Below are 24230 nucleotides of genomic sequence, written 5' to 3' on the forward strand. Positions count from 1 at the left end.
ATTCATGGGAGAGCTGCAATTGCCAAAACCACTAGTGACCAATATTAATGCTCAGAAGAGGAAAGAGTGGTGCAACAACCATCAATCGTGGACTATCGATCAATGGAAGAGTGTAATATGGTCCAAGAAATTGAGCTTCACATTTCTCCCAACCATGGTGAACACATCCCAAGCTTATGTCTAGGACTGTCTTATGCCAACAGTAAAGCACGATGGAGGCACAATCATGGTTTGGGCAGCCATATCTTGGTATTCCTTGAACCCCATCATCACCTTGGAAGGTAGAGTCTCTGCCAGCGACTATGTACAAATTTTGCCCAACCATGTTCACCCCATGGTGCAGACAATGATTCCTGAAGGAAGCCCCATTTACTAAGACGATAATGCTCCGATTCACACGGTGCTGTCAAATCGTGAATAACCAGCATGCAGACAAAGTCTTGTACCTTCCCTGGGCACCGCAGTTGCTGGACCTCAGTATCATAGAGCCACTATGGTCAATTCTGGAGAACAAGGGACGGACTCGTTTTCTGCCTCCGGCATCTCTGCGAGGACTGGAATGATTTATGCATGAAGAGTGGTATCAGATTCCATTATCCAACATCCAAGACTTTTAGTTGTCAATTCCCAGGAGAATTCAGGCCGTCTTGGATGCCAAAGGCGGTCCAACACCATATTAGGTGACAATTTCATTCTTTTCCCTGGTGTTTCCACAATTGTGTCCAACCCCCATACATCACCATCTTCACAACTACAAGAGGTGACAGAACAGGAATTCCCCACCCACCAGAGCTTAGCCCCGCCCCAAAACCTGAAACACCACGCCCGGACTCAGCCTAGCTCCGACCCAGAACTTTAAACAGCCCGCCCTCTCCGGCCTAGCCCCGCCCTATGGCGTTGACCCAGCACACACCCGGACTGGGGATTCCAGAGTGCGTGTGATAGCTCCGCCCCGGATACGTCTGACGGGGACCCGGTGGACGGAGATCGGTATGAGGGAAGCCCGGATGTTCGGGAAGGCGACTACACGGTCATGAAGAGCCCAGGGAATGGAGGAAGTGACGGTGGCCAGGCCGGCCCAGGCTGTGCATCTTCAGCGGACATCACAGACAACAGTCAGTAATGAGTGCACTGTGCCTCCATTATCCGGGCTGTGTGTTGTGACAGTCCCAGTCAGGACATCATGTCTTCCCATAGCAGCCGCTTCATGTCCTGTACTGTCCTCTGTGGACAGCATGGGCCGCCTCTACCCCTGTCATCTCACTCCTGGAATATTCTCTCTGGAATCACCCTATGATCTTTAAACTGCAAATCTGGAGCAGCTCTGCAACCAATCACCTTCCAGCTTTCATCTTTAAAGCTCAACTGAACAAGCTGAAGATCGCAGCTGATTGGTTGCTAGGCGCAGCTGCTCCAGATTTTGTAACCCCCCCCAGGATCTCAATATTTATAATTGTATATCTGATATTTGGGGAGAAGTCCAGGGACTCATGGTGATTTTGCTTTGCAACTTTGTTGTGTCTCCATGAATAAACGTGATTGTGACAACAAAAACCTAAACTGAATACCATTTTTAGGCTTCATTCACACCACTGTAAAAATGTTACTGATGTTATTACACTTGTGTTCTCTTGGAGAGAAGTTCCTGAGTAATGATTAGTAAAATATTTGTGTATAGATGCGTTTACAGACACGTATGTAATCAGAATTTAGTTTCCTCCTTTTGTTTAGAAAGAGCGATTTTTTTTTTTTTTTTTTTTTTTTTTTTTTTTTTTTTTCTTCCTATCGATGGAGCGTTTTTTTTCTTCCCATCGATGGAGCGATTTTTCTTCCCTGTGATCACAGGTTTCATGAAAAAAAAAAAAACCGCCCAATTCACCCATCAATAGTCAGTATTGTTGGGGGAATCCTTCCCACAGAGTCTCCTGTCCAGGAGCGGACTGACCATTTGGAAACTCGGGCACTGCCCGGGGTCAGTAGGGGGCCCCATGAGATGCCCCTGGTACCTTTATCATAGGCTTTTTTGAGTTTGGGCAAGGACATGGGCCCCATGAGTTGTCAGTCCGCCCCTGCTCCCATCCCCACCAGGCGAACACAGTGATTACTGGTAGCAGCTATAATAGCCACTAGCGATAATCACATGTAAAATCTGACGGGCTGGTTGTACCCAAGCTGATCGATCAATCCACTTGGGTACATTCAGCCTGCCCATACATAGTTTGAGTCTTTCAATTCAAACTGTCTATAGCTGGCTTTAAAGTGGTACTTACACCTTCGTGCATTCTATGCATAAAGGTAAAAAAAAACACCTCTGTGCAGCATCCCCCCTCAGCGATGGAGTGATTTTTCTTTCCTGTGACCACAGGTTTAAGGAGAGAAAATCGCTCATTTCCCCCATCAACACAGTATTGATGGGGGAATCCTTCCCACAGAGCCATTGTGTTCTCCTGTCCCTACCGGGTGAACACAGTGATTACTGGTAGCAGCTATAATAGCCACTAGCAATAACCGCATGTAAAATCCAACAGGCCGGTTGTACACAAACTGATCAATCAACTTGGGTACATTCAGCTTGCTTATACATGGTTCAAATCTATCGATTCAAACTGTCTATAGCTGGCTTTAAAGTGGTTCTAAAGGCTCAAGGTTTTTTACCTTCATGCATTCTATGCTTCAAAGTAAAATACCTTCTCTGTGCAGTATCCCCCAAGGCCCCCCTAATACTCACCTAAGCCCCCCTCTCGATGCAGGGATGTGCACTGGAGTCTCGGCTATCCTTGAACTTCTTCTCCTCATTGGCTGAGACAGAAGCGGGAACCATTGGCTCCCACTGCTGTCAATCAGCCAGTGAGCCAATTTTAAGAGAGGCAGGGCCGAGCCGCAACTCCGTGTGTGAATAGACACGTGGAGCAGCGGGTGCCCCCATAGCAAGCTGCTTCCTATGGGGGCACCTGATAGGAGGGAGGGGCCAGGAGCGCCAGTGGGGCACTGGAGAAGAGGAGGATCTAGGCTGATCTGTTCAAAACCACTGCACACAGCAGTTAAGTATTGACATGTTTGCTATTTGTAATTTTTTTAAGCCTTTAGAATCGCTTTAAGCTGCTTTCACACTGATCCATTTTTTTTCTACCGCTTTTGCGCTAAAAGCGGAAGAAAAACTTGTGACCATGTATTCCTATGGAACGCTTCACACTGATCTGTTTCAGGTACGGTGTGTTTTTCAAAGTACTGCTTGCTGCATTTTTGGCACAGGTTTGGTGCCATAAAAACGCACCTCGCATTGAAATCAATGGAAAGTATTTAACAAACACTTCAGAAACACAACTGCGTTGTGTGTTTTGAGTCACATATCCTTTCAAAAATGCATTTTTACCATGGATCAGTGGCAGATTTGTGGATTGTGTTACGGATCTGAAGGCAGTGCATGTTTATACACCTCTGTGAATGACTCCAAAACTATGCCGCTGCGTTCAGATCCATAAATAAAAAAACACGTATATGCGTTTTTTGTTTTTATTTGGGGGTGGGGGGGGGTTTATATGGCTTTCTGAAGTCTTAAAGTATATGTATACCCTCACCTCTTAAAACAACCCATTCAGTTTAAAATAGAAATAAAAGCTAAAACATTTTTGTATAGATATAAAAAGGTGGGGGGGGGGGGGGGATATTTATAACATGTTGTGTTTTTTTTTTTTTTTCTCCTCTGTTCTCAGCTGCGTAAGTGCTAGGGTAGGAGAAACAGTAGAACACAGATCTTTCCAGTGGATTATTGTGCAGACTGTGTTTCAGGACAAGTCTGATCATTGGAGGAGAGCAAGCTGAGTTACCAACACAGCTAGAGAACTGACCACAGCGTGTTGTGCCTAATGTGGTCAGTTTTAGTAGGAAAGCAGAGGGACTGGCAGGATCACCAAAGATTTCATGCAAAGGAAGTAAGACACACCGAACAGGATATGTTTTCATACAAATACGTGGTACAGTAGGCACATACCAGGAATATGAAGTGTTGGGTTTACATATTCCTTTAAAGCGGAAGCTCCACTTTTCTTTGCCCCCCTCCGCTGCCATGTTTGGCATCTTTTGAGTGGAGAAGGGAGCAGGTACCTGGTTTTGACAGGTACCCTTTCCCACTTCTGGCTCAGTTCACTATATAACTGGCTTCAGTTATATATAACAGACTAGCTCTATAATGCCTCATGAACACAGCCATAAACATGTTACTGGGCAATAAGGCAAGGAACACAAGAGCCTGCGTAATGATCGGTAGATAGATAAGCTTTTTTAATGCATAACAATTGTCCTGTTCCCCCACCACCACCACCCTTTTTTTTTTTTTTTTTTTTTAATGTGTATATGCATGTTCTCAGACAAAGGTTTTTGGATTTTGTGTTACAGGTCTGGATGCAGTGCATTTTTACGCACATGTGTGAATGCCTCCATTGAAAACCGTGCAGCTGCAGTCAGATTCATAAATTTAAAAATAAGTTGTAAATGCATTTTTTCCAGCCATGTGAATGGGGCCTAAGACGGGTCATTGTACAAAATAAAAAAAAATTAAGTTCTGTTTTCTTGTAGGTGACTATGTCCAGCTGAAGGTTCCTCTCATCCAGCAGTCCTATCATTGGGATTGTGGCTTGGCGTGTGCGCGGATGGTACTACAGTAAGTTATTATAGTTGTACGGTTTTTATTAGGGATTCCCGCTCTCGAGCATCAAAACCAAGGTATTTCTTGGGCTACATTCACATAGGTGCAGATCATTTGCTGCATTCAGGGGAGGATAAACACCACCTCTTGGATGCGGCAATACTCTGCGCTGTGGCCGCATACAAACTGGCTAATTTGGCTGCAGCCAGAACTCAACAGAACAGGGATCTTCTCCAGGACAGCTTGGTATAGTGATAATCTTGTCCTTTATTCACAGCCCTGGCTTGGGATGCCTGTTACTATATGTGCATAAAAGACAAGATTATCACTATACTAAGATTTGTTGGTGAAGATCCCTAATTTTCAATGATTTTATGGTGAAAGCATCCACCAGCACCCTGCACGAACTGTCAGCAGGCCTGTAAGGAGCATAACAGATACAGTACAACTTCTCTGTGGAACTAAGCAGAAAGCCAACTCTGGATGCACATACTGTAGTCTGCATGCAGAATCGGTCACAGGTTCTTTTTACATGTAAATGAGCAGTTGCGTGCAAACAGCAGCTGCATCGGTCATTGAACTGCGCTGCTGGACACACACAGTGTGTGCAGGCAGCTATTATTACTGCCAGCAAGAATCAGTGCAGTCATGCTTGTTTGGTAAATCAAAACAGCTCAGTGAGGACATGGTAGCACAGTGACCCGTAGTAACCCATTAGATATGCACGTATTGGTTTTTTACCTTTTTTGAATAATCCTTAGTATTTGTTTCTGTGCTTTCATAGTAACCATTTCCCCACTGTGCCAATTTTCTGACATTTCTGTCATACATGTAAAGTCTATTTTATTTATTTTTGATAGGCAATTACTTAGCGCCCCCAGACATTTTTTATATTTTTTAAGCAGAGGCCCTAGAGAATAAAATGGTGGGTGTTTCAATTTTTATGTCACCTGGTATTTGCACAGCACTTTTCAGCAACTCAAAATGGTACTCAGGTGTCCGTTTATGAACCAGCGGTAAATGATCACTGCTCAGTTCTCCAGAATTCTCGGAGAACACAGTTCTCCTGTGAATGCCGTTTATGAAGCGGTGTAGATCAGTTCTCCGAATGAAGGAAAAACGGTCTACAAACGCTGGAAAACAGCCGCTTTTACTATAATCTCGCGAGATTACAGTAAAAGATCAGTTTACTAAGCAGAGGTAAATTATCGCTGCTTCGTTTGTGGTTCCTCCAATTCTCCAGCTCTGGGCTGGAGAATCTGGAGGGAGAACACAGATCTCCAGTGAAGGGCTGAACATGTTCTCCGCTGATCTCCTGAGTGTCATAAACTGTGAATGACCAGAGAATAGCTGTGATCCTCTGAATCGCAGCTATTCTCTGTGTCATAAACGGACACCTCAGTAGTTTATATGGCACCCACGTGCTTGTATGCATGCTTGACAACGTCGGGGCATGCTTCTAATGAGACAACGGATGGTGTCCTGGGGTATTTCCTCCAAGATCTGGACCAGGGCATCACTGAGCTCCTGGACAGTCTGAGGTACATCCTGGTGGCGTCGGATGGACCAAAACAAGATATCACAGAGGTGTTTTATTGTATTTAGGTCAGGCGACCGTGGGGGCCATTCAATGGTATCAATTCCTTCATCCTCCAGGAACTGCCTGCATACACTACATGATGCCGGGCATTGTCGTGCACCAGGAGGAACCTAGGACCCACTGCACCAGCGTAGGGTCTGACAATGGGTCAAAGGATTTCATCCCGATACCTAATGTCAGTCATGGTGCCATTGTCTAGCCTGTAGAGATCTGTGTGTCCCTCCATGGATATGCCTCCCCAGACCATCACAGACCCACCATCAAAATGTCATGCTGAACGATGTTACAGGCAGCATAACATTCTCCATGGATTCTACAGACCCTTTCATGTCTGTCACGTGCTCAGGGTGAACCTGCTCTCGTCTGTGAGAAGCACAGGACACCAGTGGCAGATCTGCCAATTCTGGTGCTCAATTGCAAATGTCAATCAAGCTCTATGGTGCCGGGCAGTGAGCACAGGGCCCACTAGAGGACGTCATATATACATACATACATGCTTTGATTTGCTTATCTGATCGATGTGCAATTCTACCAAATTAGCAAACAATCAAATAGGCATACCTTCTCCTCCAATCAATTTTAGACTTGATTTAATCAAACTGAATAGATTGGCCAGAGTGGAAAATTGATTGTATTGCATAAGTCTGTAGCCCTGAGATGCTTTCTTGGTGAATTCAGTTGTCCTTCGATCAAGTTATGCATTTGCAAAAAATTTAAATGGCGATGCAGTCAATAATGATATTCCACTTTTCCATGTGTCATTGATCGAATGGGTTGTAGACTATAGATCGATCAAAAATGAGATCATTTATCAAAGCTTGTATAGCCACCATAAGTTTCAGGATACTGGGAGACAAGGTTGAATTCAGGGAGAATATATCTCATTTCAAGCAAAGTGTTACTGCTGTGCTGTCTTCTTGCAGTGCTTCTAATCCTGCCCCCCCTTATTAGTATTCCTACCTGGTAGTAGCAGAGACTGCGGCTGAGTGTGGGTAACTCACCAGGAATTTCAAAACCTCAGCAAAATATATTAGCATGTTTCCTTTTCTTTTTTAAGTGTAACTCCTACATTCAAGACCCTTTATTCTGTATCTGATATATTGTGCAGGGTACAAAAATAAAGGGAGAATAATTTTTTTTTTTTTAACATACTGTCACAAGTCGGTATTTCTGATCACTGCCACACCAGTCATACGATGATGCTGGACTGCACTGTAAAAATAATAATCTAATAATTAAATAATGTAATCAAATCAAACACATGGAACTCTGTCCAAACAAGTCTGGCTCAGGGTTACCGCTATTGACAGCTAGATTTAATCCCGAGCCAGACTCGGGAAAACCACTAGGGAGGTTAATATATTCATTTATGGACACATGCCCATATTTGTTAAATCACATGCATGTTTAGTACATAGTCGGTGCAGTTGTCAGTTTTAATATGTAATATGTATCAGATATAATTATATAGTGGTTTTTTTTTTGGTTTTGTTTTTTAATTTTCCTATAACATGCTGATACATGCCAAGGGAAAATGAAATGTGTGAACAAAGCCTTAAGTTTGAAATGTTTATATTTTCAATTGGGTTCTGCTATTTGTTTATTCCTTCCCTTTTTTTTTCCCTTTTCTGCTTGTAGATATCTTAATCTGCTTCATGAGGATGAGTTCCAGAATGCAATGAAGGAGCTTCAACTCACAAAAAGTATTTGGACAATTGACTTGGCGTATCTTATGCACCACTTTGGGGTACAACACCGGTTCTGCACGCAGACACTGGGTGTAGACAAAGGATACAAGACTCAAGTAAGTTTTTTTTAACAAATGTAAAAGGTACAACGTGCAGTGTTTGTATTTCTTACCTACGTAGGCAAAGAGCTGATAGCCAGTCTGTCACTATATTAACCACTTGCCCTCTTAAGGATTTACCCCCCTTCCTGACCAGGCCATTTTTTTTGTATTACAGTGCTGCGTTACTGTCACTGACAATTGCGTGGTCATGCAACGCTGCACCCAAATGAAATTTACGTCCCCCCCCCCCCCCCCCACGAATTGAGCTTTCTTTCAGTGGTTTTGATCATCGCCTGTGCATTTTTTTTTTCTTTTGCGCTATAGGGGGAAAAAAAAACTATATTTTTTTACTTTTTGCTATTAAACATGTCCATTAAAAAAATGTTAATCAAATTTAGGTATAAATTTAGGCCAAAATGTATTCTGCTACATTTCTTTGCTAAAAAAAAAAAATCCCAATATGTGTAAATTAATTGGGTTATGTGAAAGTTATAGCATTTTACAAATGGCGGTATAGATACTAGAATTTTTTTTTTTTTTAATTTTTACTATTAATGGCGGCGATCAGCGACAAATAACAGGACTGCGGCGGGCATTCTGACACTGGGGGGAACTGACTTGGTGTCACTGACATCCCCAGTGACACCAATACAGTGATCTGTGCTAAAAAAAAAAAAGCACTGACACTGTACTAATGGCACTGCGCAGGAATGGGTTAACATGAGGGGCGATCAAAGGGTTAATTGTGTGCTGGTTCACTATGTGCTGTGTCCGTGTGCTTCACTCTAAGCACACTGCTTTGCATGGTTGTGCTGTGCACAGCCATGCAAAGCAGTGTGCAGGAGCTGACAGGGAGGAGAACTGTTTTGTTTACAAACAGTTCTCCTCCCCGTCGGAGATGCTTGGCAATCACCAGCCGGGTCCTGGTGATTGGCGGTGTCGGTAGAGCCCTCACGCGTACCCCCTAGCCAAAAATGCTAAATCGCGTGTGTGTGTGTAGAGTTTTGCCCACCCGTTCTGCCCTGTAACAATATTTCTGCTATAGGGTGGTCAGGAAGACGTTAAATTTGGAGTACACACTTTTTTGTTTTCATTGAAAGCCCAGTGCTGGTGGCTTTTAGCATAGGAATTGTTAGTAGTGAACATTTACATAATCAGAAACCACTAGACTGTGACTTTTTTTTTTTTTTTGGCTTGATGACTGTAATTATGCCATGGTGAGCCATTTCATGCTTGCAGTTGCTGTAACTACTAATGACAATAATAAATTGGTTTCCTGAAGTGTACTACATCGTATCTGAATACAGCTTTACAAAATGTACATTATAGATGGCAGTTCAATTTTAAAACCTATACTAAATTGGAATTTTACCTTTTTAAATTGTAATAAGCTGACCCCTTCAGTGAGTTTCCAGCAAAAAGCAAAGTTTTTGCTACAATAGAGTTCAATGGAGAAGCTGCTGAAATGCATGATGGTGTGTTTTTGCCGTGTTTTGCATTTTTATTCTGCCCAGCAACAAAAAAAAGTCCACTTTAACAAAAAAAAGCAAAAAACAAAACCTGTCAAAAACGCAAAACAAACTGCAAATTGGACAAAAAGCAAACTGCATAGGTGTGAACGGAGCCTTACAGTAGATCAGGGCTTGACAAATTTGCTTTGAATGTAGGAGCCAGTTAAAAAAGTTAGGAGTCAGTTTTTCGAAAGAGCAAACACAAAGAACGGAAAAAGACACCAGGACGCAGCTTCACCGGTTTGGGGATTTGAAATCTCTGCAACTTTCTTTCCTCTCCTCCCAGCATTGACAGGACAGGCTAGGCAAATTCTGATTGGTCAGCGCTGTCCACGTGATGACCACTTAGAATGCCTCTTGTTTGTACATTGAGAGCGATGGATAGGAGATTAAGCCACAAAGATTTCAAATCCCTGGATCAGGAAAGTGGCATACCAGTGCCCGACGGCAGAAGGCTGACAAAAGCCCAGGCATCAGGGCGCAATTTACAGTCGCCATGGAAATCTGGGATTTATCGAGCCCTGCAGTACAGCCCCCTATATCACACAGCACAGCCCCCCCTCATATGATGCAATACAGCCCCCCTATTTCACAAAGAACTGCCGCCTCCCCCATGTCACACAGCACAGCCCCCACCCCCACTTCCCTATATCGCACACCATCCTACATATCACACAATACAACCCACCATATCACACAATACATATGATCAGCACAACACAAGGGCCCCACACATGGTCTGTGGCCCCCTCCTAGACATGTAATCAGAGCAAAGTGGAACAGTGTGGCCCCTACCTATAGGTATAATACAGGGGCTCCATATATGATCAGTGAGGCTACTGCCAGACACGTGCTTAGACGATGGTCTCCCCTCCTTCAGCAGAGTCCTGATCACCCTGGCTGGCACCGCATTCCTCTGCTCACGGCTGTCCACTATGGAGGGCATGACCACCAGGTGCAGCTTCATCACCGCACTGCTCCGCTCAGAGCAGCCAGTACCCTGGAACACATCCCTGGAGCTGCCATCACCGTCTGCCAGTGAGAGGGTGGGGCTGCAACATTTCACACACAGCGCTGGCCCGAGAGAGAGGGTGGGGCCAGAACACTTCACACACAGCACCAGCCAGGGATTGGATGGAGGGGAGGAGGAGGCTGCGCCTGCCATACTGTGTTAACCCTGAGCTGTGATTGGCTGCAGAGGTAGAACAGCAAGGAGATTAAGCTGCGGGGATTTCTTTAAGAACGGTATCCCAGTGCCTGCCAGTGGATGGCTAACAAACCCCAGGTGCCAGAACACAATTTCTAGTCGCCATGGTGACCTGGCACCTGGGATCTTTCAAGCCCTGCAGTAAGTTATGCTCTCCATTGAAAATAAAAGGTAAAGGAAATGTGATTTCAGTGCTTCAGTTGTGAACTTGTCAGATTAATTTTTCCCCAATGTGTATAGCTACAGGGATGAATGAGGGCTTGTTTTAAAGTTCTTGTATAGTTTGTCCAGAAAATGTAAATACTTTTAAAGTTGTTTTTAACTATATTTCTGCTTTCATAACATTACTTATCTATAATGAAGTATGCCTCCCAACGTGCAGGATGCTGGAATCTGAAGAAATCTTCAGGTTTCTGCTGCTGAACTTCTGGTGTCAATAGCTTCGGGTCTTTGGGCTCAGCTCCAACTAAAGATGATGTGACAGAGACATACCATCTCACTTCTCTCTCGTCCAGTAAAAAAAAGTTCACTGATTACAATGCCTGTTAGACAATCTGTGAGTGGTGGTGGGGGGGGGGCAGTGTGATCAGTCCCGAGATTCTCTCTTCCCCAATCATAGATCATTAATTATAATTATCTTATTGCTTAATTTTTATGTCTTTTTTAACTGATATCAAATTTGTTCAGTCTTTCTACAGAAAGCACTTTGATGCAGAGGAGAATAGAGTAAACCAGCTATTTGCCCAAGCCAAAACTCGTGGTGTCAATGTGGAGAAAAGGTACATCTGTTTACTTTGTCAATCAAAATTGTACAATTTACATTGCATTCATAAAGTATTTCACAGCGCTTAACTTTTGCCACTTTATTTATGTTACAGCCTTATTCCAAAATGGATTTAATTTATTTTTTTCCTCAACATTCAACAAACAATATCCAATAATGACAATGTGAAAAAAGTTAATTTTGAAATCTTTGCAATTTATTAAAAATAAAAACAGAAAAACCAAATGTACATAAGTATTCACAGCCTTTGCCATGCCACTCAAAATTGAGCTCTGGTGCATCCTGTTCCCACTGATCATCCTCGAGATGTTTCCACAACTTGATTGGAGTCCACCTGTGGGAAATTCAGTTGATTGGACATGATTAGGAAAGGCATAAACCTGTCTATATAAGGTCCCACAGTTACCAGTGCATGTCAGGGCACAAACCAAGCCATGACGTCCAAGGAATTGTCCGTAGACCTCAGAGACAGGATTGTATCAAGGCTCAGACCTGGGGAAGGGTACAGAAATATGTCTGCAGCATTGAAGGTCTCATTGACAGTGACCTCCATCATCTGTAAATGGAAGAAGTTTGGAACCACCAGGAATCTTCCTAGAGCAGGCCGCCCTACTAAAATGAGCGTTCAAGGGAGAAGGGCCTTAGCCAGGGAAGTAACCAAGTACCCGATGGTCACTCTGAAAGCTCCAGCGTTTCTCTGTGGAGAGAGGAGAACCTTCCAGAAGAACAACCATCTCCGCAGCACTCCACCAATCAGGCCTGTATGGTAGTGTCGATATGGAAGCCACTCCTCATTAAAAGGCAAATGGCAGCCCGCCTGGAGTTTGCCAAAAGGTTACTGAGGGACTCTGACCATGAGAAACAAAGCTCTGTGGTCTGATGAAACAAAGAATGAACTCTTTGGCCTGGATGCAAACCGGCATGTTTGAAGGAAACCAGGCACCGCTCACCACCTGGCCAACACCATCCCTACAGTGAAGCATGGTGGTGGCAACATCCTGCTGTGGGGATGTTTTTCAGCGGCAGGAACTGGGAGACTAGTCAGGAATCAAAGGAAAGATGAATGCAGCAATGTACAGAGACATCCTTGATGAAAACCTGTTCCAGAGCTCTGTGGACCTTAAACCGGGGCGACGGTTCATCTTTTATCAGGACAACGACCCTAAGCACACAGCCCACATAACAAAGGAGCGGCTACGAGCCAACTCTGTGAATGTCCTGGAGTGGCCCAGCCAGAGCCCAGACTTGAACCCGATTGAACATCTTTGAAGAATGGAAGAAATTGCCCAAAAATAGGTGTGCCAAGCTTGTAGCATCATACTCAAAACGACTTGAAGCTGTCATTGGTGCTAAAGGTGCTTCAACAAAGTATTGAGCAAAGGTTGTGAATACTTATGTACATGTGTTGTGTTTTTTTTTTTGTTTTTTTTTAAATGCAAAGATTTTAAAACTAATTTATTTCACGTTTTCATTATGGGGTATTGTTTGTAGAATGTTGAGGGAAAAAATTAATTTAATCCATTTTGGAATAAGGCTGTAACATACCAAATTGTAGCAAAAGTTAAGCGTTGTGAATACTTTCTGGATGCACTATAATATATCTGTTTGTTTGCTCTTACACATTTCCTTTGATTACAGGTGTGTTACAATACAGGAGCTGCAAAAACACCTTTCCCAGGGACATGTGGCCATAGTACTAGTGAATGCTGTTCTGCTGTTGTGTGATCTGTGTCCCAGTCGTGTTAAATACTGCTGTTTTCTCCCAATTGGGCAGAAATGTTTCTGCAGAAGCAGTGATTACCAAGGCCACTTTATAGTACTTAGTGGTTACAACAAAAGCTCTGGCAGTCTTTTCTACAACAATCCAGGATATGCTGACCGTGAGTAGCTTTATTTGAATTGTAACCTATGTATGTATGAGTAATAAGAAACCTCAGTTGATAGCATTTAACATTCTATCTGCCTTCAGGATTGTGTCGAACAAGCATCACTAACTTTGAAGAAGCTCGAAGCAGCTATGGCACAGATGAGGACGTTCTGTTAATCTTTATGGGCAGCTGACACTAGGATGGAATATGCAGCACTGCAGATAACTTCCATATATGCAGAACTAATTCTGCAGTACTTGCAATACAGAGACATTTTTACATGTACAGCGTGAAATAAAAACCTCATGGATAACAGCTGGATCCAAAACACTCTCCAGGGTAGACCTCCACCACTAAATGGAATTATGTATATATGTATGTATATAAAATAATTTACTGAGCACAATAGCCAGGGTAATTACCTTTAGTACTACTGCAGTAGTCAAGTGCAGGCTCTGTAAATTAAAGAATAAGTGCACTTTTATCACACCTTAGCACCTTAAATATATCCAGGCAAATCAAGCAAGTTTACAGATATAAGTATCTACTTCCTTTTTATTTTTTTTTATTTTTTTTTTTTCATGGAACATTTAGACTGTTGAAAGTCTAAACGGTTTGGCCAATTTTTTGTTTGATAAAGCCCCCTCCTACATCTTGGCACAGTACTGCTGCATAAATGGAGCATGCATCTCCAATATCCCTGTGTGTCAGCATGCTGCCAGACCCCAATCTTCTGTATGAATGAGTAAGCACGTCCAAATGCTTTTTGGGGATGCCCTGCTGCACAAAATAATGCAATCATATGTACTGTATACTTCCTTCAAGATTTCCTTCTTGAGTTTCTAGGGTTATTTTAGAATTGCACACTACTGGGTATAGATCAGCCTGGTATGAGGTGCAACATAGTTTAGTTCTTATTTTATCATTGAGGGTATACTTCTTTAGTGAATTACTTTCATAGTATTCTGTGTCCATTGTCTGGTTATAACTATGAGCTGAGACAGTTGAGGGCCTTTTTGTTTAGTCTGCTTTTTCCATCCAAAGGCAAGGGTTTATTATAGGATATCAGCTTGTTCTAATAAACACACAGGGTGTGTACATATTTTAGCACTGATCAATAAATTACAGGCCATATGCCACAATATGTGAAGGACTTATGCAATCAGCAACAGGCTATCATTAATATTAATAAAGAAACATTTTATACATATTAAACAAGGACAGCATCCATCTATATATGTCATACCAGTCTACTTGTTTTATTGTGTTTAAGTGATATCAAATATTCCCGGTCAGTGAATGATTCCAGAGAATGTCCCGTGTATATTGACTAGACGATTGTGTCGGGTGCAAAAAATACTTAAAAAAAAAAACAAAAAACCACCTGTCAGGTTTTGCATAGTTTATAAAGTAAATGTATTGTCCAACAGTTGCTATGAAAAAGCTCACAATCGTGCTCATGTCCTTGCAATGTGCCGCACAATGTGGGACATCAGTTTCTCTGACATGGATCTTCTTACCTTTCACAAACCAATAACAGGGATGTTATTTGCAGCTGTATCATTGGATAATTTGACAGCAAAGACAGGTTAGAGCTTCCAGTAAAATGTGCACCTTTGATTAGTAGACTTCTCTGGTACGCAGGAGAGATTTTGAAATTTAAATTGCTTTCAAGCACCCTTTTAAGGCTCGTTTACACATAATGCAGAGACGTCAGTTTTTCTGAATGTGTTCTGCAAGGGCACAACAAAATCAACTGTTCTCTGTGTCCTGTTCACACCACAACACTAGTATCGCGTGCAGATTTTTTCTGCACAGGAGTCTGCAACATGTATAAAACTCATTGAAGCGCTGATGTAAACTGAAGTGAAACTGATGTCTCTGCAAGTCAAATCTGCGCGTCAGTTTCCATCAGTTTTTCTGCATGTATGGTGTGAACGAGGCCTTAGACAACTAACAGGTGCAAATTTTTACCCTTATGTTTGGGTATTGCTTTCATAATGCACTTCTTTCCCCTGGCATCATTTTTAATGTTCCGGTTAACTGAAAAATCTAGAACAGACATATGCAATATTGTGTGCAGATCTTTTAATGTCATACAAACAGCGGCTTGCAATAAAAAATGTTTAGAGTGCATCCCTCTCACTTGTATTGTGATCAGTACCATAGTGGTGTAGGATGATTGCAGTAATGGTTTTCAAGCAGGATTCTGCTGTCAGCATTGATCACTCCTTCAGAAAATGTTTCATGTGAAATGGAAAGTCACTGAATCATGACATCTAGGGAACAAGTGCACAGTAGGAGTTATTATTATTATACAGGATTTATATAGCGCCAACAGTTTGCTCAGCGCTTTACAATATAACGGGAGACAATACAGCAACGATACAGTTCAATACAAGAGGGAAAGGAGGGCCCTGCTCCTTGGAGCTTACAATCTTGGAGGGAGGGGCTAGTGGTACAAAAGGTAGTAACTGTGGGGGATGGACTTGTAGGAAGAGTAGAAGATTTCATTATTAGCTGAGGGCAGGATAGGCTTCCCTGAAGAGATAGGTTTTCAGAGATCGCCTAAAAGCGAGCAGAATAGGCAATAGTCTGATAAATTGGATTAGAGAGTTCCAGAGGATGGGGGAAGCTCTGGAAAAGTCCTGGAGACGAGCATGGGAGGAGGAGACAAGGCAGCTAGAGAGCAGGAGGTCTTGCGAGGAGCAGAGAGTACGGTTTGGGTGATATTTAGAGACAAGATCGTTGATGTAATTTGGGGCAGAGTTATAAATGGCTTTATACATTATTGTTAATGTTTTGAATTGTATCCGTTGGGCAATGGGAAGCCAGTGGAGGGATTGGCAGAGAGGGGTGGCAGATACAGAACGGTTAGTAAGGTGGATAAGTCTGGCAGCAGCATTCATGATAGACTGAAGAGGGGATAGTCTGCGATTTGGTAGGCCAATGAGGAGGGAGTTGCAATAGTCAAGGTGAGATATAACGAGGGAGTGAATAAGTTGCTTAGTATTTTCCGTGGTTAGGAACAGGCGTATCTTAGAGATTTTACGGAGGTGAAGTCTACAAGATTTGCACAGTGATTGGATTTGGGGGTGAAAGGACAGATGGGAGTCTAGGATTACTCCTATTACCCTGGCATGAGGGGAGGGACTGATGATTCTGTTATTAATCTTAATGGAGAAGTCAGGGGAGGGGGCACGGGCTGGAGGGAATACTAAGAGCTCCATTTTGGAAAGATTGAGTTTGAGGAACTGGAGTGACATCCATGCCGATATGTCACTTAGTAGGTTAGTAATGCGAGAGGAGACTGAAGGGGTGAGGTGAGAAGTAGAAAGATAGATTTGTGTGTCATCAGCATAGAGATGGTACTTAAAGCCATGGGAGTTTTATTAAGTGACCAAGGGAGGAGGTGTAGATTGAGAAGAGAAGGGGTCCAAGGACAGAACCTTGAGGGACCCCTACAGAAAGAGGGAGTGAAGAGGAGGAGGCAGCGTTATAGGTAATGCTGAAGGAGCACTGAGATAGGTAGGAGGAGAACCAGGAGAGAGCAGAGTCTCTGAGGCCAAGAGAATGGAGTTTTTTGAGGAGGGGATGGTCAACTGTATCAAAAGCCGCAGAGAGGTCAAGTAGTAAGAGTACGGAGTAGTGGCTATTGGTTTTAGCTGTTAGTAGATCATTGGTGAGTTTTAGTAGGGCAGTTTCAGTGGAGTGTAGTGAGCGAAAGCCAGACTGTAAAGGGTCAAGAAGGTTGTTGTCGGTGAGGTGGGAGCTCAGGCAATTGTAGACTAAGCGTTCTAGGAGTTTAGAGGTAAATGGCAGCAGGGAGAGGGGTCTTAAGTTGTTCAGGTTGGTGGGGTCAAGGGAGAGCTTTTTAAATATGGGAGTGATGTGCGCATGCTTTAGAGGGGAGGGGAAGGCACCAGTAGAGAGGGAAAGATTGAAGATGTGAGTGAAGGCGCATAGGATGGAAGAAGAGGGTGACCGTAGTAGTTGTGAGGGGACAGGATCCAGGGGGCAGGTAGTGAGGCGGGCTTCTGAGAAAAGCTTAGTGACCTCTTCGGTAGGAGCAAGGTCAAAAGAGGAAAGTGTTGAGGGAGGTTTAGTATAAGGTATGCTAAATGGGATGGATGTCTGTGCAGTGTTAATGCCCCAACAAATTGCATCAATCTTGTTTTTGAAATTATTTGCAACCTCGTGAGCAGTGAGTGAGTTCTGACTTTACTGTTCGGTGGCTTAATTTATTGAAGCCAGAGCCTGCCAGCTAGCTAGCATTTTCAGGAGGTCAGTGATTGCATCCTACATACAGGAGAAACTCAAATTAGAATATGCAGAAGTTCATTTATTTCAGTAATGCAACTTAAAAGGTGAAACTAATATATGAGATAGACTCATTACATGCAAATAAAGATAGTTCAAGCCGTGATTTGTCATAATTGTGATGATTATGGCTTACAGCTCATGAAAACCCCAAATCCACAATCTCAGAAAATTAGAATATTGTGAAAAGGTGCAAGATTCTAGGCTCAAAGTGTCCCACTCTAATCAGTTAATTAAGCCATAACACCTGCAAAGGGTTCTTGAGATTTTAAATGGTCTCTCAGTCTGGTTCAGTAGGAATCACAATGCAGGAAAGACTGCTGACCTGACAGTTGTGCAGAAAACCATCATTGACACCCTCCATAAGGAGGGAAAGCCTCAAAAGGTAATTGCAAAAGAAGTTAAATGTTCCCAAAGTGCTGTATCAAAGCACATTAATAGAAAGTTATGTGGAAGGGAAAAGTATGGAAGAAAATGGTGCACAAGCAGCAGGGATGACCGCAGCCTGGAGAGGATTGTCAGGAAAAAGCCATTCAAAAGTGTTGGGGACTTTCACAAGGAGTGGACTGAGGCTGGAGTCAGTGCATCAAGAGCCACCACAAACAGACGGATCCTGGACATGGGCTTCAAATGTCGTATTCCTCCTGTCAAGCCGCTCCTGAACAACAAACAATGTCAGAAGTGTCTTACCTGGGATAAAGAAAAACACCTGGTCTGTTGCTCAGTGGTCCAAAGTCCCCTTTTGTGATGAGAGCAACTTTTGCATCTCATTTGGAGACCAAGGACCCAGAGTATGGAGGAAGAATGGAGAGGCACACATTGCAAGATGCTTGAAGTCCAGTGTGAAGTTTCCACAGTCTGTGTTGATTTGGGGAGTCATATCATCTGCTGGTGTTGGTCCACTGTGCTTCATTAAGTCCAGGGTCAACGCAGCCGTCTACCAGGAGATTTTGGAGCACTTCATGCTTCCTTCCGCAGACGAGCTTTATGGGGATGCTGACTTCATTTTCCAGCAGGACTTGGCACCTGCCCACACTGCCAAAAGCACCAAAACCTGGTTCAATGACTGTGGAATTACTGTGCTTGATTGGCCAGCAAACTCGCCTGACCTGAACCCCATAGAGAATCTATGGGGCACTGCCAAGAGAAAGATGAAAGACATGAGACTGAACAATGCAGAAGAGCTGAAGGCCGCTATTGAAGCATCCTGGTCTTCCATAACACCTCAGCAGTACCACAGGCTGATAGCTTCCATGCCACGCCGCATTGAGGCAGTAATTGCTGTAAAAGGGGCCCAAACCAAGTACTGAGTACATATGCATGCTTATACTTTTCAGAGGTCCGATATTGTTCTATGTACAATCCTTGTTTTATTGATTGCATGTAATATTCTAATTTTCTGAGATTGTGGATTTGGGGTTTTCATGAGCTGTAAACCATAATCATCACAATTATGACAAATCACGGCTTGAACTATCTTGCTTTGCATGTAATGGGTCTATCTCATATATTAGTTTCACCTTTTAAGTTGCATTACTGAAATAAATTAACTTTTGCACAATATTCTATTTTTTTGAGTTTCACCTGTATTTATCTTGGTACAGGATTCCTTTTAACTGCAATATAACACTTCGAGTATGAAAGTATAAGACAAACCTTTCCTTTTGCCAATGTATACAGATACCACCTTCAAATATGAACTTCTCAGGTTATAAAAACTATTTTTGGTGCTGATCTGGGTATACTGTTAAGGGTAGGAGTCCCTGCTGTCAGAACACAATAGTGCACTGGGGTAGATGCCCCAAAGAACCCCAAAATTATTTTGCAAAGGAAATAACAAATACAAAATGCCTAAAAGAAGATCTGCTAAAGGGGCAATGTCAGCTTTTTTGAAGGGTGTACATACTTTTTCACATTACATTTATTGATATTTTTGCTGTATAAAAGATTCAAAAGGCAAGTTTCCATGCAGCAACCTTAATATTTTCACATGGCTTTAATTTGCTACTCAAGCTTTTTCAGAGTTTATCTAAAATTATTATTACTCTTATCATGCATGCTGTTCAGCTGCTGTATAAAGCTGCTGGATCCATTGTCTCCTTTGAAACACTTCTTCATAGATAAACATTGAGGTCAACTGGCAAAAACAAAGGAGAAACCTTAGTCTGTGACTTGCTGTAGCTTTCACAAATCAACCCTTGGATTTGAGCTACATGAGTATTTATCCAGCATTAGTGCAAACCTTTTTCAAAGTGAGGCTGAAGCCTCCCAAAACACTGACTTCTATAAAGGAGAGAATAGGTTCACTCCCTCCTCTGAGACTTGTCCTTATGGCAGAATATAGGTGGGTCTTCTTTTGAGGCTCTGACTCTACACACCCTACAGTTTGCATTGGCTGTATCTAGTATACACATCCTGATTTTTTTTTAATGTATCTATTATTTTGCTGTGTGAGTATGTGTTTCACAGCTATGATTTTTTTTGCTTATTAAAAGAAATGCCTTTTATATTTGGTTCTTTAAACACTTGCTCTGCCAACATATCCAATGCATTAAAAATGAAAGTGCTGTGTCCACACCACCTCCACAGAGATTCCTCACTCTGCTGTGTCTACAGCCCACCTGAGACACCTCCCACTGTGTTGTGTCCACACCACCTCCAGGGACCCCTCCCACTGTGTTGTGTCCACACTGCCTCCAAAGACCCCTCCCACTGTGCTGTATCCACACCTCCTCCAGAGACCCCTCCCACTGTATTGTGTCCACACACCCTCCCACTGTGTTGTAGCCACACCACCTCCAGGGACCACTCTCACTGTGCTGTGTCCACAACACCTCCAGGGATCCCTCCCACTGTGTTGTGTCCACACCAAGTCCAGGGACCCCTCCCACCGTGTTGTGTCCACACCAAGTCCAGGGACCCCTCCCACCGTGTTGTGTCCACACCACCTCCAGGGACCCCTCCCACCGTGTTGTGTCCACACCACCTCCAGGGACCCCTCCCACCGTGTTGTGTCCACACCACCTCCAGGGACCCCTCCCACTGTGTTGTGGGGACACCACATCCAGGGACCCCTCCCACTGTTGTGCCCGCACCACCTTCAGGGACCCCTATCACTGTGCTGTGGGGACACCACCTCCAGGGACCCCTCCCACTGTGTTGTGCCCGCACCACCTTCAGGGACATCTCACTGTGCTGTGTCTGCACCACCTCCAGGGACATTTCCCACCGTGCTGCGTCGCCACCACCTCCAGGGACATTCCCCACTGTGCTGTTTCCACACCACCTCCAGGGACCCCTCCCACTGTGCTGTGTTCACACCACCTCCAGGGACCCCTCCCACTATGCTGCGTCCACACCACCTCCAGGGACATTCCCCACCGTGCTGCATCCACACCACCTCCAGGGACCCCTCCCATTGTATTGTGTCAACACCACCTCCAGGGACACCTCTCACTGTGCTGTGTTCACACCACCTCCAGGGACCCCTCCCACTATGCTGCATCCACACCACCTCCAGGGACCCCTCCCACTATGCTGCGTCCACACCACCTCCAGGGACATTCCCCACCGTGCTGCATCCACACCACCTCCAGGGACCCCTCCCATTGTATTGTGTCAACACCACCTCCAGGGACACCTCTCACTGTGCTGTGTCCACACCACCTCCAGGGACACCTCCCACTGTGCTGTGTCCACACCACCTCCAGGGACACCTCCCACTGTGCTGTGTCCACACCACCTCCAGGGACCGCTCCCAATGAGTTGTGTCCACACCACCTCCAGGGACATTCCCCACTGTGCTGTTTCCACACCACCTCCAGGGACCGCTCCCACTGTGCTGTGTACACGCCACCTCCGGAGACCCCTCCTACTGTGCCCATACCACCTCCAGGGACCCCTACCACTATGCTGCATCCACACCACCTCCAGGGACATTCCCCACCATGCTATGTCCACACCACCTCCAGAGACCCCTCCTACTGTGCTGTGTCCACACAACCTGTAGGGACATTCCCCACTGTGCTGTGTCCACACTACCTCCAGAGACCACTTCCACTGTGCTGTGTCCACACCAACTCCAGGGACATTCCCCACCATGCTGTGTCCACACTACCTCCAGAGACTCCTTCTACTGTGCTGTGTCCACACCAACTCTAGGGACATTCCCCACTGTGCTGTGTCCACACCACCTCCAGAGACCGCTCCCACTGTGCTGTGTCCACACCACCTCCAGAGACCGCTCCCACTGTGCTGTGTCCACACCACCTCCAGGGACATTCCCCACAGTGCTGTGTCAGCATCACCTCCAGAGACATTTCTCACTCCATTTATCCACCCCTTTTACAAACATTCCTTATTTTGCAGTAATTATACACCCCACAGAGATACTTCTCACACTGCAGGGGTCATGTAAAATTCCTCTTGTCTAACTGGGGACTAGAATCCAAAAGGGATCCATTTTTTGAGTAACACAGGTACTTGCAAGCCTTATGTACAGTGCAGGTACTTCACTTCTACACCATTATGCCTCATGCACACAGACGGTGAGCAGAATAAAAAATGCTGGGCATTTTCCCACGCTTGAAGAGCCACGTACAGCCTGCCATTTAAATGAATGGCTGTACATAGCTGTTGTCTTGTAAATGCCTTTGCTTGTTTGCATCAGCAGTCACCTATACACAAGCATATGATATAAATCCAGGCAATGCACTGCATGCGCACATAAACACAGATTCAAACAAGCATTTACAAGTGTAAGGCTGCATATAGCCGTTCATTGTATGGGAGGCTGTACTTAATACCTACAGGTCCCCGGAAGCTGGAAATTGTCAGGATTTTGCACCCAGCATTTTTTATGCCTCACTGTCCATGTACATGAGGCATTACCCTGAAAACATGTATTGCTTTCAAACCCTGAAAGCCCAATTCCTGGCTTTTTTTTTTCTTAATTATCACCCTGGAGCTCTGGCTAAGATACCTTTTATACCATTCTTTATAATTGTCCCTGTTCACCCTTGTACTGTCAGACAGCCTACACTCAAAGTACATGAGATTTTTTTGAGGATATTCAGGTGCTTTTGGTCTTATAAACTTTTATGGGAGCTGCTGTAAATGCACATTACGTGCGTTTTCATGCCTAAGTAAATCCTCTCCTCCCCTCGCCCAGCCCAAGATACAAATGCCTGAAGCTTGATACACAATACACATGCAAGAACACTCTACTCTGGTGTGAATACAGGCTCACTGATGGAAAAAAAAAAAAAAAAAAACACATGGCAACAAGGTTGTGCAAAAGTTGATAACCCTTAGTAACCAGATTTCAGTTTGGGGCCTCATGCACACAGGACATTTGAACCACTAGCCTACAGGGCACTTATACCCCCTTCCTGCCCAGGCCAATTTCCAGCTTTCAGCACTGTTGCACTTTGAATGACAATTGCGTGGTCATGCAACACTGTACCCATATGAAATTTTTATCATTTTTTTGTGACAGATAGAGGTTTATTTTGGTGGTATTTAATCACCTCTGGGTTTTTTTAGATTTTCTTAAACAAAAAACCACTGAAAATCTAAAAAAAAAATCGTTTTTTCTTAGTTTTTGTTATACAATTTTGTAAATAAGTGATTTTTCTCCTTCTCTGATGTGCGCTAATGAGGCTGCACTGATAGGCTGCACTGATGGACACTGATGAGGAGGCACTGGTAGGTGGCACTGATGGGCATTGACAGGCATCACTGATGGGCACTGATAGGCAGCACTAACTGGCACTGATAGGCGGCACTGATAGGCAGCACTGACAGGCACTGATAGGCGGCACAGATGCACACTGATAGGCGGCACTGACTGGCACTGATTGGCAGCAATGATAGGTGGCACTGACTGGCATTGATAGGTGGCACTGATGGGTGACACTGAAAGGCAGCTCAGATGGGTACTGATATGTGGCACTGATGGGCACTGGCAGGTGGCATGGATGAGCATAGAGCTGGCACTGATGGACACTGACAGGTGGCGCTGCTGGAGCTACACAGATCATCAGGGCACACTGATCATCAGAGCACTGATGATCAGTGTACATGTCCCCTCCGAGGAATGCCGATTACTGGCTCTCCTCTCCTCTCCTCACGAGCTGTCAGCGCGACAGCTCGTGAGGAGAGAAATGTGGCATTTCCCTGTTTACATGTCATCAGCTGTGATTGGACACAGTTGATCACATGACCCAGCCGACATCTTCGGCTCTTTCCGTGGATCGGTGATCCGCTGTGTCCAAGGGACACAGCGCACTGCCGATCGTCGCGCGCTCCCGGAGCCGCACATGCACTGTGAGAATGGGAGGATGTCATATGACGTCCTCCCAGAACGAGAGAACCGCCTTGCGTCCGTCATATTACTATATGGCGGGCGGGAGGTGGATAAAAATGCTCCTCTTGGCAGCAGTGTTTTGGCAGAAAAAAAACACCTGACGCTTGTCTAATGCTTTTAAAAGCATTTAGGCACGTTT

The 24230-nt window shown here is 44.3% G+C and overlaps 2 protein-coding genes across 2 annotated transcripts in view; one reads left to right on the forward strand and one right to left on the reverse strand.

The window, feature by feature from the left end:
* The first annotated feature begins 829 nt into the window (after positions 1–829).
* GUCD1 (guanylyl cyclase domain containing 1) lies at positions 830–15540 on the forward strand. Its single transcript, XM_089653228.1, has 6 exons — positions 830–1115; positions 4576–4660; positions 7884–8049; positions 11440–11531; positions 13175–13416; positions 13506–15540. The coding sequence occupies exons 1-6, from the start codon at positions 1034–1036 to the stop codon at positions 13595–13597; spliced, it is 759 nt and encodes a 252-aa protein (XP_089509354.1). The 5' UTR covers positions 830–1033; the 3' UTR covers positions 13598–15540.
* The window catches only part of UPB1 (beta-ureidopropionase 1), a 41699-nt gene continuing 32946 nt past the window's right edge, over positions 15478–24230 (reverse strand). Inside the window, exon 11 of the mRNA XM_089653227.1 lies at positions 15478–15683. The gene's annotated coding sequence lies outside the window, so the exon portion shown is untranslated. The remainder of the gene's footprint in view (positions 15684–24230) is intronic.

Source organism: Staurois parvus, unplaced genomic scaffold (assembly GCF_062004578.1).
Source record: "Staurois parvus isolate SC_StPar_1 unplaced genomic scaffold, SC_StPar_1.0 ptg000704l, whole genome shotgun sequence".
NCBI lineage: Eukaryota > Metazoa > Chordata > Amphibia > Anura > Ranidae > Staurois > Staurois parvus.

Bases quoted from the DNA above. Each gene is read 5' to 3' on its own strand.
- GUCD1 (XM_089653228.1), top strand. From the start codon at position 1,034: ATGAAGAGCCCAGGGAATGGAGGAAGTGACGGTGGCCAGGCCGGCCCA. The intron at 11,532-13,174 runs GTACATCTGTTT...CTTTGATTACAG, and splicing joins GGTGTCAATGTGGAGAAAAG to GTGTGTTACAATACAGGAGC. The intron at 13,417-13,505 runs GTGAGTAGCTTT...ATCTGCCTTCAG, and splicing joins CAATCCAGGATATGCTGACC to GATTGTGTCGAACAAGCATC.